Here is a 19574-nt window from a genome sequence, read left to right on the forward strand (position 1 = left end):
AGTTGACTCTCTCTGACCRAAAGAACAAATTCTTAGAAACCTTATGGTTCTTGTGTGCAAAGTAATTACTATGTTTCTGAGAATTAAACAGTCTAGTGGCAACGGGCATTGGAAAGTCTGAGTTTTAATCCTGGCTCTGAATAGTCTGGGGTGAATCACTCCAGTTATGATCTTCAGAAGAGCCGAAGGGAAYGAGACACCCAAAGCCAATCAAAATTCACATGGGATTTGTGCAACTAACTCCTTTTCAAAACAGCCTTAAACCTTTTGGCTCAATCTCTCTAGCTATAAAGTGAGGATAATAATCCCTCTTACATCATGGGGAGGCTGTTATGTACATTAATGAGATAATGCTCGTAAAGCACTTTGAGGGTGAAAAGTGCTATGCTGGGATAAGCACTGTTATTACATTTTAAGTTAAATCTCAGGGTTTCAAGCACATAACAAATGCCGATCCGTATTTTAGAGTAGCACTCTATAAAAACTTTTTAGAGACATTTTAAGTTACAGAAGTTTGGGAGAATGGTCTGAAAAAGTTCTGAATAAAATTTAGCCCACCTATAATTTAATAATAGCCAAACTGATTTTTTTTAATTTGTAAAAACAATTTACTGCTGGGCCTAGACCCTGAATGCCAAGTTTCAGCCCACAGAGATTTTTTTTTTTAATGGCTGAGTTATAAACCCTTGAAAAATGCTGACAGCCCCTTTACTATAGCAGCACTAGCGGGTGCCCTATAATGAACTTTTAAATGACTTGAGATAATATCTGGAAAGCCAAGCCTGAAATATATTTCTGGGTTTGAGCCGTTGCCAATGCAAACACAACACATCATAAGTCATCTTCATGATTCTAAGCACATAAATTGGAGACACTGCATGTAAAATCCAAATATTAGGTATCCTTCACGGTGAAACTTTTTGCTGGTTTGATGTCACAGAATAGCGACAGCTGTGCAAGGACAAAATGTAGTGCCCTGTGTGTCTTGAAAGCAGAAAAGTGCGTGTATTTCCACAGCTATGTCTTGACATTGTTAAATCGGAGCCTTCCCAGTCATAATAAATTCTTAAGTATTCTACTACTTTTAAGTGGAGCCCAGGTGGCTTTCAAAATAAAAGCTCGTCCTCTCTGGCCAAGGAACGTTAATCTCCACTGTGACCACATGGTTACTCTATCTTAAATTACCAAAGGCACATCTTAGAGCAGTAACACCCTCTTTGCTTGGAGAGGGTTTTGCTGGCCACAGTGCTTTCACATGCACTGTGTATGCAATGTGTCTCTGATTTCATTAGGAGTTCAGAGCATGATGGGGGATGCAGGATAAGACCCTGAAACGTTCATTTTATGAGAAGAACTGTTGTTTCATTTGTCCTTTTCTTTATGCCCTTCTGATCTTTCACAATATTCAGAGAAAGGCTAAAATTAGAACCTTCATTTAAGCCACCCCAAGCCTGAAAACAGTTTTACTCCAGGTGCAGCAGAGCAGCCTGGATCCCACGTCAGCTTCCTATTCTACACATGCAACAAAACAGCGCTCTGGAAAGGACCACAAGCAAACGTTTTCTGCAGCAAAGTTACAGATGTGAGGACACTATTTCCAACTGCTGAACCAGAGAATAAGTATTTAATCCTGGATTTGAAAGTTCAAATCTGCATTGCAGTGCGTAAAGCAACTCTGTGAACCAGTCGGAGTAATGCAGTTTGGACAGTCTTACAGACAATTTATTACATTTATCTTTCTTGCAGCAAAAGGTTTAGCAACTCACCACTTCTTTGGCATAACATATGTTGACAATAAAGGAAGACAAAAAGCGTCTGAATCAATGACTGCAAGATGGATATGTTCAGTGATTGGTAACTTAAACAAACAGATAATCTTTGTCTAAAGAGAAAAATACTATTAAGCATATCACAGGGTCTGACAGAATCTACCCGAAATAGTATAYGGCTAAGGAAATAAGTATTTTCATTTATTCTGAGTTTTGGATTAGCTGTGTTAGTCCGGTCAGATGCTACATTTGGATGCATCCAGTACTCACATTTATCACCACCACTGACAAGCCCAATGAGCCCAGCCAGTTGGAAATGTTCTACACAAAATTGTTCTCTTTGGAGAAAGAGCCGATGAGCTGGAGCCCACCCAGTCTGAATATGCTGGATGGGTTTGTTGTTCGTTCCATATGTCCAATAAACTTTAGTTTTAAGCTATTCCAGTTAAGCTAAAGAAGGAATCAGCAGGATTTCTTACTGAAGTGYGGCAATAGACAGAGCACATATTTCTCAATTGGAAAAAGGATTAACCATTGATTCCTTGATCTGCCCATAACTCATAAAGGAAGACAACTCCTGGAAGGTCAGGTCTGTGCGTCTGATCAACAGAAGCCTTGTTATTAAAAGGGGCAAAAGGAAGACTACTGGCTGGAATTTCACTTATTTTAAATGAATAAAAGTAGGGGAATGACAGTGGGAGGAAAGGAATACCGCACCCGACCTATGATTTGGCAACCCGCATGAAGAATATCAAAGAGCTAAAGAAACCCAGACAACCGAGCGGAAATATTCAATGTCAACTGTCTTGGGACAAAAGGAAATTTGCTACCGCGTTTGCTTGCCCAGCTTAATTTCAAACGAGTTTCCTCAGAAATGAGGACGTGTAAGCCTCAGAACACATACAGCAACTGAGTATCGGTCTTCTCTTCCCCAGACATCACCTAGGGGCATTATGCCATCCAAGGACAACTTAACTTAAACAGGCTGACCGCTGCCCCAGGCGTCCTGGCTTTTCAGATGTCCGTGTGTGCCCTTTACTGTATTTAGAGTTCTCCTAATTGTTGCTTTCTCATAATTAACAGCTTCTCCACTGCYCCGGGCCATAGGGGAGGGAGAGCTTGGGGAGGGAAACCAGAGCACAGATCCCCGTGGACCTTCGAAACATTATCAGGGCCRAGCACCTGAATCCCATTGTTTTTTGATGGGAACTGGACAACTCTCTGCCCGCCCTGCCTTTGCGAATTCTTAGTACGCATCCGAGAGTTCACATCTGCCTTGACTTTTATGAGCTCACTTTCAGGTTTAAGGACAGCTGTCTTGGTGATAGCTTTGAGACTATAATCTAGCAAGGGGAAATGAAGCTTTTCTTTGCTCAGGAACCAGTTTTATAGCACAAGTAGGAAGCTGCTGAACTTTATCACAAAAAAAGTGATTTGGAATAGGTAAACAAATGTCCACATCCAGCTATAAACCAAACTACTGAAAACCATCAAGGGATTTTGTCGTCACTTTAGAAGCCATTCTGCAGTACAGAGCCACGTACAAAAACTCAACCTATTAAAGGAAGGGTGTATAGAAAGGTATGTGCCTTAAGATTAATGCTGTAGAGTCAAAGAAAAGCTGTTATTTTTGACATTTTGACATAGCATCACTTTAGGATCTGGTTCTTATTAGCCCTTTCTGTGCCTTTTAAAGGTCTATTTTTTTAAAACCAAAAATGTCAGGAAATTTGGAACAGAAACTTACAATAAAACACGTCCCTTGACCCTAYGATCTATCAATCTTTCAAATAAACAAAGACAGCTGGATGAGCCAGGAAAAGGTTATTATATATAGTTACCTTATGCATAGTGGTCAGACATTCATTGCCCGCACTGAGGTTGAAAAAACCCCCAATGTTAAGTGAAGCATTTTGTGAAAGATTTTTACCACGAATGCTGAACGTTACTCAGGGTGGTTTCTTTTTTAGGTTGTGTTCTATGACCTTCAGATTTCACACCCTGTACTATTTATAAATGAGACATTCAAGAAACACAAATTCTCAAATAAAAACGTACACTCCGTCAGTGGAAAAGCAAACAAAAGGAGCTAATGTACTGTGGCTAAAAAAATTTTCAAACAAAGTAGCAGTAATTTACTGCCTCACTACTAACGCGACCCCACAAATAGAATCAGGATCCYGAGCCCCATCAGGGGAACTTGATTTACCGAATATCCCCCAGATAATAAAGGAAAATAAAAAGGTAAATTGTGCATGAATGTGAAAGCTGTAATTCTTCCCCTTTCACCACGTGTATCGAATTGACATCCAGTGATTTCAAAAGAAAATCTGGAAATCTCTAAAGAACTAGGGCCAAGCCAGGAGGCCTTGATGGGCTCGGTTTGGCCCCGCTTGCTTTTGTTTACGTTTTCAGAACGCAGTCGGCATGAGAGTCAAATTCTCCCGGCGACACCAGAAAAGTTTTCTCTATAAAGCTGTATGGCCAGGTCACATCCCTGCCTGGAAGAACTTGCCAAGGTGATTCTCCAGGGAAGAAGGGCCCCCGGGCAGCCCGGCTGTGTCCACCCAGGCGCCCACTGAACGCCACGGCCTCTCCTGACGCCGCAGAGCAGCCCGCCCACCCGGATGGACATCTCCAGGACGTTGGTGCAGCGCGGTCCCGGACGCGGGGTGTAGGAGTGCATCCTGCAGTCCTCCCATGCCCCGTTTTGACCTTCCTCAGTTATTTTCTGCCGCTAGATCACGCTAGCGGAGGAAGGCTGGATGAAAACGCAAGTGGTGAGGGGAGGCATGTTTGCTGGAGGTGATCCTTGTGCGGACATGCCTTTGGAAACTAAGGATATGGCCAAGCGTAACCTTAAGCAACCACTGATTAATTTGGGATGCGTTTTGCAAAATCCTGACTCTTGCCCTCAAGCTCTCCAGGGAATTTTTGCCATGCCTGCAAGGTCCATCCCACAGAGGAAAGCTCTGAGCTGGGGGGGTCGAAGTCCAGGCGTGGACCCCACGGCTTGGCGCTCAGGCTATCTGGAATTGAAAACGGTCCCCAAGCACTGACCGAGTCTAACGTTTCATAGCCGTTCGCCAAAGCGGACAGGCCAGGAGGAAGGAACGAATATCGGCAACATCTGCAAAAGCTCCTAGTGACGGGTTTTCCTTGGATGCCCAAGTGAAGAGCCGCCGGGCGGAGGAGGCGGTGGGGACACGGTAACGCAAGCTGCCTCCCGCAGCGGTGGTCCTCAGCTCCRGCTGGCCACGGCTGGGGAGCGGGCACTGCGCGAGGGCTCGTGCCCCCAGAGGCGGCTGGCGGGATGCAATAAGCTCTCCGAGAGGCTACGGTGGGCACGGGGGGAGCGGGGAAGGAAGGGGTCAGGGGAAGGAACGGAGACGCGCATCGTCTGCTCTTATCGCTCCTGCAGAGTCTAGGCGTCCTGTTCCAGCGAATGGCCACAGAAGTGGAATCCTATCCGCAATTAAAAGAAAATACAAAATATTTCAAAGCTGACTCTTTCTTGGCGGAGGCTCCAATGTTATCTTTGCCTAAGGATGAAGAGTTCCCAAACARTTCCTCTACTGTACTAGACATAAACAGGCTCCCATCCAAAGCCGGGCCTACCTCCTTCCCTATAAATAAACAGACATCTGAGGCAAGGGAAGGCCTACCTCTCCACGTCCATCCTTGGGGAAGAGAAGCAGCCGAACGAAGGCTCTTCACCCTTTCAGCGAGGCTCAGAGCAGAGAAGGGTTCGCTGCGAATCGGAGCCTTTCCCAAGCAAAGAGCTGGAGCAGGCCCTGTGCCCCGCGGCGAGGGGCAGAAGGGAACGTCCCCAAACCGCGACGGACCGGGCTACCAACCTGGGGTGAAGGCCTTCACCGCCACCTACCCGTCCCCTGAGACATGCCGCTTCCTAAAACCAGACCGCCTTTTTCCCTGAAGTACGCGTATTCCCCCTTATACCATTAAAATTCTATTTCATCACACTTTCCTTTCTCCTTTTCCCTCACGACATTCCCCTTGCACACCACGACTGAGCACTCGCAGGAAAAGAGAAAAATGCTCGTAGCTGAATTTCTCCTATTTTAAAAGTGATCATTTTTATTTTTATGCATAGTTTGTTTGGTTTTTTTAAAGGTTTTGGAGAGAACCACCTCCTCCCTCCCATCAATCGTTGCTTTCAACAGCTCTTCACGGGTGGCTGCGTCTCTTTTAAATTCATTTCCTGTTAAAAAGAATAAACAGGCAACTGTTTAATGCTGTCGATTTAGCTTATTTAATAGAAATTGAAACCTGAATAGGGCTCAGTTGTAAGATAATCAGTGCAGAACCCACCAAGCTAGGGAAAACGGCATATTAAGCAATTATTTCAAAATGCATAATATTGTTTAACAAGACTATGAGCTTGTTCCTCCGTCCCGAACGCAGGAGACATACTCAAGGAAGAGATGTGAATTTTCAAAAGACAGCAGGCAGASCCACTTAATACGGACTGCCATTTAATTGGGAAATTTGGCTGGAAACCGCTTTCATGTGGGGAACTTAACAGGCTTTAAAATAAGTTTTACGGGGACGGCTGCGGGACCTCGTGGCTGGCTGCAGGAAAGACAAGTGGATGGCGATTTCTCAACGTGCTTGTTTGCAAAAGAAATGGAAACTAAGTGCATGCCTCATTTTCTCCTCCGAGGTCTCAGCTCCACCGGGCAGCGTGCGCTGCAGCGTATTTTAGTTTATATAAGCTAGACTTTCCGAACACCTTCGGTGAGAAGTGGCAGCTGCCACATGAAAGCCCCCACGTGGTCCTCGGGCAAGACGAAACGTGTGCGCCTGCATCGCCTGCGGGCGCACGGGACGAATCCACCCCGCTGACTAAGCCTTTTGGGCAGCAAATGTTTTTTAATCACGTATGTAAATCCGTGCTTAGGCGTGTGAGCTTGCAGCAGTCTGAATGCTAACRAGCCCAAGGCGAGGGGCTGGTAATCCCCGGGGAGCGCAGTGCCAACGGCTGCACGCCGGGTGCAGGCGGCGCCRACAGCACGGCCCAGCAGCAGGTGCCCCGAATTAAGGCAGAAAACGCTCTCCTGGCGAACGCGGAGGCCGCCGGCGCCGGCACAGAAGCGCTAAGCTGCGCTTGGGGCAACGAGGCGAGGCAGCGCCCGGGACGGCGGCGGTCGCCCAGAGCTTTGTCCGCGCTGGCCCTCGAACGGCTGCTCCCCGACCGAAACGGCGCGCGGGCAGCCGGAGCGGCGGGGCTGCCCCACGGCCGCTCTGACCCCGGGGGGAGAGGGCTTGGAAGGCAGCACGCAGCCCGTGCTCTTACCAGGCACCCTGCCCCGTCTCCTAGACGTGTACGTTAAGTGAAGGTTTTGGAGAGTGCGGAGGTTTGGGGAGTTTTGGAGCATTTGAACCACCCGCTGAGGTCAAGCTTAATCAAAGTCTGGAAAAAAAATGGGTCTGGTTATAAGAAACCAGCCTACAACCCCCCCATTAGTATCAATAAGGAAGATACTGGGGGATATTTTTCAGAACAGACCAGATTTAATTTACTGTAACATTATCTCCGATATCACTTCTGATCTCTCCCCTCTACTTAGGTTTTCGTTTGAGGCATGCGGTTTTCCCTGTAATCTATGGGAAACTCTGGGCGCCTACCTATCAAACCCTTGAGGCTCACAACAGGGAAGGAAGAACATATCACTGACGATCATCTGCGAAAAATATTTCAGCCACTTGTCCAGACTTCTGCAGAGGAGTCAGAAGCAGAAACCAGCCCACCCTGACACTGGTGGTTCTTGCTGAGGCCTTGTCTCGCTGAGGACATCGTCCGTAAGAAAGCTTGGGGAGATCCTACAGACAAGAGCGTCCCCCGGGACAAAGTGCAGCCCTGATCCCTCCTGYGAGCATGGGCCTTCCTTTGCTAGCGTCCTAGAGAAAAATCCACCCTGCAGGTTAGCAACGGTTGGGCTGTTACAGCACAGCGTAAGAGGCCTGAATTAAGGCCGTCTTCGGCATTTCCTATCTTTTGAGTGCTTGTCTTTGTGGCCTTAACTTTCTTTCTCTAGGCCACTTACTTTCTTCTTATTTTTGACCAATTAAGAAAATAAACAAACAAACAACCGACATCTGGCTTGAGGGAACCACTGCCTCTCGCTCCTCAGCAGCTCTGGAGCGTTTGCAGTTTGACTTCTGTCCTCTGCAACCGGCCCGGGACCAGTGGAGAGCCCAGCTGGTCCCCCCAGCGCGGCGCGGGCACGCAGGGCGCTCCCGCACCCCGGCAGCCCTCCCGGCACGCGGCGCTCGGTGCAAACAGCGCCGTGGGCTGCGTTCGATCTCCGATTCCAACCAGCTTCTACCCGAGCCTGCCCCAACCGCGGTTCTGCAGATAGCGAGGGTGCCTCGGCCGAATTTTAGCAGGAGTAAAGCTGTAGGGAAAACCGTTCCCAGCAATAAATGTTTCCCAGAGAACTGATGTGTTCTTGTGCTTAAAGCAAGAGTTCACCGTTCTTTAAAGTGCACCAAACTCCGTATTCTAGCCATACTGAAGCACAGAAAACGTATTCATGCTTAAATATAAAACATTATGAACATATGTTCGTAAAAAAAACATTAACAAAATACAGACAAAAACGTCTGGGAAAACCATCTGTGGCAGAACTCCACTATGGGAAATTTCAGGCTAAATAGTTAATGGTTGGCAAAGTTATAAGCAAATGAAAAGAGAGTGTTTGACAAATTGAACAGTTAGTGTGGCTAACAGCATCCTCCACAGTAAATGTTATGTTAGAAGCATTTCAAAGGCCAGATTGACTCAGAAAGCTGCAGGCCACTGGCTTGGAATAAAGGCTCAAGGAAGCTAAGCAATTTGGTTTAAATAATTGGTGGTGCATAATTTAGAAAATGAAGGGGAATAAGAAATATATCCCTTTTTTCACAATTAATACCCTTTGCAGAGTTTGAAATCACACATAATTACCACTTAGAAATGTCTGATGTATTTTTCCTTTCTATTAATTTAAAGCCTTAATAAAACACATCGCGGCAAACTGACTCTGCCTGATGCTTGTTAATTTTGAGTTCAAATCCTAAGATCCACCAGACAAAATGTCAAGCAGTTCATAAACCAACAGAATTCACATCTTGAAATATTTCTGCCATGTGGAACATTTTACGGGAACAAGAAACGAACACAGCATTCTCCAGAAATCACAGAACCGCATGTAATTAGATGTCAAAAGATCACAAGGCAAACAAGGTTTATCTCAAATGCCCGTTTGCTTGCTGATTCGGCCAAGTGGAGAATAAGATCTGAGATCTGAAAATCTGATTTCACATCTTCCAATTTTTCTCTGTCTAGTTACCTTTATCTAATTCGCTTGACACGTTCCATGAGGACGTAGGCATGAAATCAGCAACAACTGATGAATTTGCTCCTGAAAGGGAAAGATAGAAAAAAAATATGTTGTTAACATTGTTTCTGTATCATTGGGAGACTAAGAGGTATTTTTAAAGTTGCTGTCACAGGAACAAAATGATTTGAATGATCTGAACACCGGTTATTAAAACGTACTAGATGCTCTGTGTCGGCAGGCTGAAACATATGGGCAGCAGAACCGGCAAAGTGGAAAAAGGCACTGGGCCAGCGCTGGAGTTTGTYTTCCAATGCTGTCACTGTGAGGCCTTGTGTTAATTAAGCCGCCGATCTCTTAGATGTATTTAGCCCATCTTAAAATCTCTCCCCGATTTTTATAGAGGTAGAACGACTCTGCAGTGTTACAGCTAACAGTCTAAGAAAAACACAAGTGCTGCGGCGTTGCCAAACATGCCACCCATTAGCGTTTACAAGCGAGGGTAATCCTGCAAACCCGSGTGCTCAAGAACAGACACGGTTTATGCACTGGAGTTAACAGGGCTGCTTGTACAAACAATCCCCGTACGACTCGACCAAATACAGGCTTGAAAGGCCGGTGTGGACAGCAGTAGCGTTTCCTCATTACTATGATATTTTTTTCCCTGTAAAGAAGGGTGGAGGGTGGCCTTCATTTATTTTTTCACCTTTTTTTTTAAACTTTCGGTCAATGCCAACAGCCAGTAGTAGAGGCCCATGGTAAAGGACGCTGTCAGCCCAGGTCCAGCCCCAGCTGTAGGTTACGTTAAAACATCTCCTTGTATGTGAACATAGATGTTTTAAGTAAATATGAAGTATGAAGACTTCGCATGAGTAACTGCTGCTTCCGGAGGGGTCAAGGCGGCAGGGCCGTGTCCGCAGGGAGCCGGCTGCCAGGCTCCCCGAGCACCTTTGCAAAGTCACCGTCAGCGGCATAAGCCCATAGCTACATGCTGGTGGTGGTGGCCGTACTGCTGCCTCCTCACATGTGACCCCACGCACATTAGGAGGCTCCTAGGACATCGCAGAAGGACCGCTTTTCCGGTGAGATCCCTCCGATCCCATCGCCAGGCAGGGCTCGGAGGGCCGGGGGAAGGATGAAGCAGGGGGCTGCGCTGCCACGTGGTCGCCACCACGTTCACCTRCCTCGGGACACGCAGTGTCCCACCTACGTCCTGTCACCCGGGAAGCCTGCGCCCACCCTCGGCTCCGAAACCATCCCTTTAGCTTGTTCCTAGTCATTTTTTACCTAGAAAGCAATTTCACTGAAAAAAATGTCAGCGCGAGGCTGTGTTCTGTTTTTATTTGATCAGTTACTATTTTATTTCACAGAAAGATCACAAAAAAACCTTAAATGAAAAGTCACACAAACGCACGAAGCAGTTAAGCTCAGATATGGCCGCTACGCTCTTCATAAATATCTTCTTTCTTAAAAGCCCACCTGGTAGCACTGCTTATTTAAGCCTCTGTCAAGTATTTCCAAGGTAAACACGGCGTTTGGAGGCATCCTAACCGCCGGCGAGCCCGCGCGCCGGCCCGGCAGAGCCGCGCTGCGGGGCCGCAGCCCCAGCCAGCGGGAACGGCGCAGCGGGAACGGCAATACAGCGATGCTCGTTTACGCAAGCCGCGATTTTGGCCCGCCGCGTTCATACCTCTTCTTTCTCTAAACGTTCTTACGCTATCGTACAATAAATATTTTTCCCAAACAGATGCCACCTCCGCAGTGCTGTAGCCGCAGCGCAGGCCCCAGGCTCCCAGGGAGTCTTGCTTCGGGGATCACGATGAGCCTGCCTGGACTTTGTGGGTTGTGTTTTTTCCCAAGTGCTAGCAGTTAGGAACCAACAGCCACAAATGCCTTCCTCACGTTACTGCTTTTAGGGCAGCTACTCCTTATCTCGCACACTTCTGCGGACAGCGGCTCAGCTTCTGCCTGATGCGCGTGTTAAAACGCCCACGTGGCTGGGAGACCTCCAGAGCGACCACCACCGCTGAGCGCCTGAACGGTGACACTACGACCACCGCCACGTGGTCAGCTGCACACCGTGGCCGCTGGTACAGAGGATAAAGCTGAGACATGGGTTAGGTGGCAAACAGCCAACGGGCCAATTTTGAGGTGAAAACGCTGTGTAGATAGTATTACTCTTGTTCACCTGGAAATACTCTCGTATTAAGATCCCACAAATRAACTGCATTCTGCAGACAGCTAACACGCAATAACCAAAATGAAAGAATAAATACCAACAATATCATGATCAAATACAATGTTTTACTATTTATAACTCTACAGCATTTATATTAATGTTTTCTTAAACAGMCTTTGAAAACAGAGCCGTAAATCTTGCAGGGCAGACGTCAATCTGCAGAAGAAACCACATTAGAAGACCGCACTGCAGAGGGAGGCAGGCTCACGTTTTCCCAGCAAGTTAAAAACGACTATTTGCGAGACAGCGCTGCAGACCGGTACCTGGTGCAAAGCGGGCAAGAGGCCAGGCGCCCCGCGGGCACCGAGCCCCTCGTGGAGCCGACTTTGGACTGCTCCGGCAACACTCAACTCTAGGCCATTCGAGCTCAATAATTCACCGTGGGAAGCGCTCTGCGGTAGTAGCGTTTTGTAAATAAAAAACAAAACAAAACGCTGCTGCCTCTTGCCACTTCCCCGTCTTGTGTCAATACCACATTTTCTGATATTCCTGAATTAAAGTGGCTAGTCGAAAGCAAGGTCTTACTGTGCCCTTAGTAAACATTTTCTTTGATGGAAAGGAACATGCAGAGCAACTCCGCAGCATGGGAAGATACCATCAGTCCAAAGTTAGTGCAGAAAACAAAAGTAAATGAGGAAAAAAAATCCATGAGACACACATTAATTTTTAACCGTGATGACTTAGGATTGCTGTACATGAAAGTGAGAACAGCGATACCTCTCCTTGGCAAAAACACGTTTTAACCTTCAGGCCAAACCTGAACCCGGCTCGTTCCCGCGGACGGTGTGCTCCCCACAGCCGCAATGGGGAGAGGCGAGTCCTGGATCAAAGGCTCCCCAGAGCAACCTCGCTCTTCCTACAGACCCGAACCCACCTCCTCGCCCTGCCTGACCTGCCCCGCTCAATAACAGCGCCTCGAGGAGGACAAAGTGTTTGAGAAGCAGAGTCGGGATGAGCAGGTCTTTCTTCCCTTTCGGTTAGCGCAGTCTGTGAAATCTAGATTTCTGTCCCCTCAAATGTATAGAAAAGCTCCTGACCAAGTCGGAAAATACCTCTGCTGCTTGGAAAGCGCTTAAATACTTAAAAGGAGCCTGAACTGCTTCTGTATAGCTCAGGTCAACCCACAGTGCCACCAAACAAGACCAGTCCTTTAATTCTAACTCCCTTCTACAAACCACAAGGGAGTAACTCGGCCAGTGGGTACTGAGCGGCTGGAAAACGACCTTTCACGTCCYGGCTGATGGCACTGTGCAGGACTGTCCCGGAGGAGGGAGCCGGAGAGGCGCGGGGCAGAGTCCCCGGGAAGCGCGCCGGCTTGCCACAACRCCTCCCCGTCCCCAGCGGGCCCCGGTGCCTGTGCCATCGGCCAACCTCGTGCGCCGGCGTGGAGCTGCAACCGGCCACCGCCGTGYGTGCCGCCGCGTGGGCATCCGCCACCCCAGCAGTGCCACAGGATGCTGCTTATGTTACAGAGCGGACCGGAGTGCAAGGAGAAGGTGATCTTCACACATGCGAGCAGACCTCTTGATTGCAAGCAGGATTATGCAGGCTTTACCACCGCCAAGAGTCAAAAATTTTCACCAAGACCCACACATCCTTACTGTCCAACTTGGGATGGAAAGCACCATGAAGATGACGTGGCTCATGGACTAGACCTCTGTATCACCTACCACGGCAAGCCAAGAGCGACACACGGACTACCACGGGGCACTGCCGCGTTGCCCAGCTGAACCGTGCAACGTGCCAAATGCAGTAAACACGGTATGGTCATCACCAGGAGGTACTGGCTTCTTCTCACACGTATTTGAGCGAATGTGCTAACCCTGAGTTACAGAAATGACGGTGTTGAAGTAGGCCTGCACAGCTGGGGACCCTCCGTCCGCTTTGCCCCTCGGCAGCTGTGCAGCAGCGTACGCCGTTTGAAGTGCCGGCAGCCGAGCCACAGAGGCCGTCGGCGAGTCAGACCCTCCTGACGAGGCACCCAGTTCAGACGTAAGCCCTTCCCCGCCACCAAAGAGACGGAGCCCTGCGAAAGCCACGGGGAGTGGAARAAGGCTACAGCTACCACAGGAAGGACGGACAGGAGATCTAGAGGACACTATGGAGAGGCACTCGCTATCGCTCGCTTAAATCTCTAATAGCCCATCTATTCACTTCAGTTGTCAGCTGAGCTTTAAAACTTCCCAAGCATCAATTGCTCCCTTTGGAGTCAAAAGTTGTTGTATAGGATGTGCAGGATTTACATATCAACTTACACTTGGGGCAAGGAAACAGCCTTGCTCATTTGCCGCTCTCATTTRAAGAAAGAAAGAACATCCGCTTAATATTGTAATTGGATACTGATGAGGAGTTTAAAAACTAATCCTTAATTATTAAAACTGTCTTCTTATATCCTGCTTTAACTACCTAAACAATACRATTGTTTTGAAAAAAGTCAGCCTGAGAAATGTGATCAGTGAAGAGAACCATTATCCTGTTAAGATTTTATTTATAAATGAAATCATCATCTCAGATGAATGATCTTATCCTTAACACATAAAAGATAAGTATCTGCTCAAACCTCTACCAGTATTAAGAAATGCTGATCTTAAGTTAATGAGAAATCACAGCAGTCAATTATAAGTTCTGTGAAAAGCCACGTAAAGCGTATTCAGATAAACTCCCAACAGACAAGTTGGCTAACATCTCATTTTATTACCGTGTTGCGTAAGCGCAGRGCGAATTTCACACAAGTCAGTCCTTTAAAAGCCTTTGTGATTAAATAAACTTCAGTAAGGTTTACAAAAATCTGCCTCTGAAGAAAAACTGCAGAGCTAGTGCTTATCGCGGGCCTCCACCACCGTCTCATTTTCTCACCCTAAGCCAGCATCACTCACAGCCCGGTGTCTGCGCTGCCGTGGCGCAGAGCTGTCGAGGGGCTGCGGCGGCCTCGCAGACCCCGGCTCTGCGCCCGGCTTAGCTCATATCTCTGGGCCGKGCATTTGTAACATGAAGAGAAGAGACTATAAGTCAAAACAGGAAGAAGGCAGATAGCTAAGATGACACCAAACCCAGAAGTGATGGAAGATGTTAATGGGAAATAAATCTGCGATATGGAAACAAAGCAGAGAGAAAAATAAGTCTGTGGATGTAGGCGCTCTGTTTGCAAGGCAGTATAAGCAAAGCGCGAGATGTGCAAGACTGCTCCGCAGGGCACAGAAATGTTGGCTCCAACAGGCTTTCTTCTCRGGTGCAGAGGTGAAAATCCCAGGTCTTATGGAAATATATCTTTTTAGGCAGAAGATATGTCTAGTTAAAACAAAAAGTACACATTTCAATGTGTCTTCTTAATGGGAATCCTCTGTCTTTAGATCACCCCAGTGGGTCATTCTACACTCTATTTATATACCCAAAAGACAGTCTGGAGTTAATAATTTTTTCTGATGCAAATACGAATCCGACTGCAATATATGCAATACAGATCTCACCACARGATACTCAAAATGCCAAAAAGAGCAAGGAGATATTTAGAATAACCAGAAAGTTAGAAGCCTGGGTAATAACGTAAACTATACAAATTCAAGTTGACGCTATATAGAATAAGAATCTTTCCATCTGTGAATCTCTTTCTGAAGCTGATTAGAAGGTCTGCCCTGAGTGGGATTTGTTATGCTGCAAAGGTATATGCCTAGAGAAGTGATAAAGCCCCCATCTCGCGAGACACTGCAGATGAGAATAGGCAGGACCTGAGTACACGCACAATCAGGGAGCAATCCCACACTGCCAGGAAGGCCAAGACAGGACAGCTTAACCAGGGAGCTGGGCAGAATAACTCTGGCCTAACCGCCAATAAACATTTTATATCTGCTTTGGAGCAAAAGTTTCCAGAAGGACCTGCAGACCTGGAAGTCTGACATTTTTCACTGGAAAAGAGATGTTCCTGCACAGTTCGTTTGGTGAAAAAGTGCGGAAAAACTTTTATCACCTTTTTAAAGTATGAAAGAACATGCTTCAAAATTCAGATCCCCATAAACTGCTATGAAACGGTGTTGTCATCTTTTTTTTCTAACAGGTATTTTCCAACTCTGGAAACCACAGTTGGAATTTTCTAAGGTGGAGCCCAAAGCAACACTGAAATGTCTTCACTCCTACCGAGATCCTGGAGGCCTCTTAGATACCTAGCAGTTTATGTTGTACACAGAAAATGTTCCAAGCATCTTACGTTTTGAAAGGCCTCAAAAATAATGGTCCAGTTTAAAGAATATAAGAATCAAATAACCCAAAGTAATAGTTTGAAATGTGTTAAGTCACAGAGGATACCATTATTTGTACGTGCATGTTTTAAAGGTAGCCCAACCCCCCCGACAGGAGCACAGAAAGGTCCCACACTCCTGGGCTCTGTATTTGGTGATGCTCCGTCACTTCAAGCAATGCACACAACCTGTGACTGGCAGACGGATACTTCTTGTACAAAAATGCCTACTGAAAAATACACCAGCAGAGTTATTTTGTGTAACTGAATAAATACTTATTATTTTGCTCCATTCTATAATAGCCATACAATTTTTGTTCAGTGTGTTTTTATAAACCTCAGTGCTGCTTAAAAAGGTGAATAAAGCTCTTCAGAAAGTAGACTCCATTAGCTAGCCTACTTGGAAATAATATTCGGAAAACAGGAATCAGCAATAAAGTTTTACAAAATCAGAGCAAAGCCTAATTAACTTAGTAAGCATTCAGAACTTTTTGCTTTTCTGCACATTCCATATGTACACTTCATCTCGCTCTCTGTCTAGTTCCTACCTGACTGATCTGCTTCAAGATCTTCCCACAAATATGCCTCTTGGCTGTTTTTCCTCTTAGTCATATCTCCATCATCTTCCTTTTATTCCTTTTGCATTTTCTGTTTCACTGATCCTTTGTATGTTCCCCCAGCGTTTTCATCTGATCGCCYGAGATACAACGTTTTGCAATCAGTCATGTACCGAACCATCCACAGCCCACCCTGGAGGTGCTGAAGGAGATCTAGACACACCTTCTGGAGACTGTAATGGATACTACCTATTATTTGCTAATTTTCCTGTCTGCTTAAAAATTGGCATCATACTGAAATTGCCATAACATATACCTCAAATTTGCCTAAATCTTTAATGGGCGGAAGGATTTCATTTTCATGACATCAGTATCTCTGCGTGTTCATAGACGTGCCTGCATTGGACAGCGCTCGTGTTTCAAAAGGAGGTAGTAATCACATAAATTAACATAAGTTAATAGACTTAGGCAGCACCGCATGAGGACGGGAAACTCATGCACAGCATTTCTGCTCTTTGAGTAAGGCAGGTTCCTCTTAAGGAGAATATACTACCTTTAATAGTAGCCAATGGCATATGCTAATGGCAAACCTGCTACTGACTAGTTATGAATATATCAACTTCTGTACACAATCATGTGCAAAAACATGGCATATCTGGTCTACAGCAAACATGGTCAATCTTAACAATATATTCCTGCAAAAAGACTCAACCTTATATGTTCAGGTGAAGCCGCCAGTCTATGTACTGTCACTTTACATCTTTTGAAAGAGAATAGCCTATAAACTACATGCAAAAAAACCTGCAGGCGAGCAGACCTTGACTAACGATCTGTTTGGTCAGCAAGATGAAACGCCGCGTGCCAGCATTTCCCTCCCAGTGCTCCACAGCACGTAATCAGCTTCCCTGCACCTGCTTACGCTCCGGCTGGAAAAGCCACGGCGAAGCGTGTTTGGCCGAGGGCTTGCTCAGGCAGGTCTGCGCGCTCCGGGTCGCGCGGCAGTTACAGCTGTCCTCAGCGCGCTCTTTGCGTCCGTCTGTCCTTCCTGCTGGCCGAGGCCCCGTGCCACCTCTTCAGACGGTTGCACGCAGGCGGGGGCCGAGATATTACTTGCACAGGGCTAATGGCTTCCAAATGGTTAATTTTGTTCATACTCTTAGAACTTAAAACCTTTAAGCATATCTATCTGCTATTTATCTGTAGTCTAGCATTACCGATAGCCTAAGGTATGTTAATAATTGGCATTAGATAGGGAAATCTTCAACACCCATGAACAACGCAAGCTCTGTGGATTTCAAACATACACTACATTAATCTTCAGCTTCAAAACCAGAAGGGCAACGAGATGATTTAATTTAGCRCAGGACTGGGAATGGTTACGAACTCCCCTTACGCCACAGCCTATCACAGCTGTCAGAGCAGCTCCTCGCCGCCGCCGGCACCTTCATCGGCGCGTAGGCAACGCAGAGCCTCTCTGCCCGGGAGCCTTTCCAGCCGCCTCCAGCTTCCCAGCGCTACGGAGGAGTCCAAGGCTTTGCCCATTTGCCACGCACCCGTCGAGGGACCGCGGGTCCCCGGCTGCGGCTGCCGCGGGGAGCCAAGGGCACTGCGTGCACCTCCCAGCACTGCCTTCGCTTTGCTCGCAGAGCTGCTCTCTCCATCCGGCGAGCGCTGGGCTCCCCGGCGGGCAGCAGCTGGGGCTCCCTGTGCTCCCCACCGTGCCGGTGACGCTCGGCCCGAAAGCTCCCCGGGGGCATTCGGTCCGGTACCTCCTTCTTAAGACTTGTTCTGCAATATCAGGATGTAATATCATCAGAGAATCATGTAATCGCTGCACGCTCAATACCTGCAAACCCTTAAAGTATCGTTATCCATTCTGGCAGTATTCGAACGACATGCGCAAGTCAGGGCTGACTGCAAAACTTTTAGTAACTGGGTCTTTGGCTGAGGTCATAACCGCTGAAAACTGTTTTCTTCTGTTGGATCAGAGCTGTCTCTCAGAAGAAGAGGTTTTTAAGAGCCCTTTTTATATCCAAATACTTTAATCCTAACTTCTAATTACTGAACTACAATTCCTTTTCATTGCAGCTATTAATTACAGATTATCATTAATGTTATATGGATTTAGAAGTCACTGTGGAATCTGGGTGCACTTTACATTGCTTAAATTGGGTCGTTAACAGTTCCACTTAAGAAGAGCAAAACACTGCACCCTGGAGCAAGCCACAGCTTTAAAGACAGGGAATGAAGAAAAGAAATGGCCACTTGGCCGAGCGCCAGCATTTCATAGCTCACAGTTGAGGCTTTGTGCTTACGAACTGCAGAAATGTGGCTACAATCGCACTTCAATGCGTGTCGACCCGACGGGAGTTGGAGCGGCGCGCGCCTACCGCAGCAAACGCTCGGCCGCGAGTCCCTGCGAACCGCCCCTCTCGGAAAGCCCGGGCACGTTCGTGCACTGCCCCAAACCATGGGACCGTATCTACCTCTAATGCCAAGGAAGCAGAGGGAAGCTCTACAGAAAGCAGGAAGGCTGGACTTCAAAGCTAACCTGAAACAACAGCGCTTCATAGATAAGTGAACGGCACCTTGAGCTGTCCTGACTCCACTGCTAGCACGGAGACGAGGCTACGGAAAGAACAAGGCTGGCAGCCGCTGGAAACCCTCAGCGCTTTGTCCAGGAACACATTTTGTAACCTGCACAATCTGAAATGCCAAAGGTATGAAAACAAGCGAGAGGAACACCTCTGAGAGGAGGGAACACCCTTCTCCTTGCCCAGAGAGGCAGCTTCGATCGCACACTGATGCCACAGAATCCGATTTTCAGTAGGAATAACCTGCCAGGAAGGACAGTACAGCTGCTTGCAGTGCAAAACTACACAGGTTGGGAATTTGCATAATAAATGCCCACTTCCTAGCTCTCCTAAGCTAGCTGAGATACTACTGGGTTTTTATCCCTGCCCTGAGCTGCCCTCTTCTGCACACCTCAGACTGACGGAAAGACAGAAGCGCGAGTGGAAGAGGTAACCACATGACAGAAGAAGCCAAAACCTGTAGCAAGGTGGTAGCAAGCAATCAGAGCGGCTAGGCTGGGCCAAGAGGGGGGGACAAGAACCAGAGGAGTCCCACAAACCCATCATGACATCAGGAGGGCAGCGAAGGGGAGGAGGGTGTCCTAGGGCACTGCTGGGTGAGTATGGTAGGTACGAAGAGGAGGAGGTGACTCTGAGCTAGTCACCCAGTCAGGCAGCACCACGGTAGCAACAGCCACGTGCACGAGTTAGGGGCTTTCCTAACAAAAAAGGAAAACTAAGATTTTTTCTTCTAAGTGTGAAGATTGCCTGGACCCCTCTGAGCAGGGAGAAGAGACTCTTGCAAAGACTAGATGCCTTTGCCACTCAGCCCACATCCAATACGGTGCTTGCTTTGCTGACA

General features: G+C 47.2%; 1 protein-coding gene across 2 annotated transcripts in view; it reads right to left on the bottom strand.

Moving 5' to 3' along the window:
* ROR1 (receptor tyrosine kinase like orphan receptor 1) overlaps window positions 1-9193 on the bottom strand; it is a 51710-nt gene extending 42517 nt beyond the window's left edge. Inside the window, exons 1-2 of one of the 2 annotated variants that reach the window (XM_026074545.1) lie at window positions 9125-9188; window positions 8110-8112 (exon numbers count right to left, since the gene is read on the bottom strand). In XM_026074545.1, coding sequence (XP_025930330.1) covers window positions 8110-8112; window positions 9125-9167 — 46 coding nt within the window. In that variant the 5' untranslated portion in view covers window positions 9168-9188. Of the gene's footprint in view, window positions 1-8109; window positions 8113-9124 lie in introns of both variants that reach the window. The other variant, XM_026074544.1, reaches the window with a different exon arrangement.
* Window positions 9194-19574: the final 10381 nt, after the last annotated feature.

Source organism: Apteryx rowi, unplaced genomic scaffold, assembly GCF_003343035.1.
Source record: "Apteryx rowi isolate R43461 unplaced genomic scaffold, aptRow1 scaffold_39, whole genome shotgun sequence".
NCBI classification, from domain to species: domain Eukaryota; kingdom Metazoa; phylum Chordata; class Aves; order Apterygiformes; family Apterygidae; genus Apteryx; species Apteryx rowi.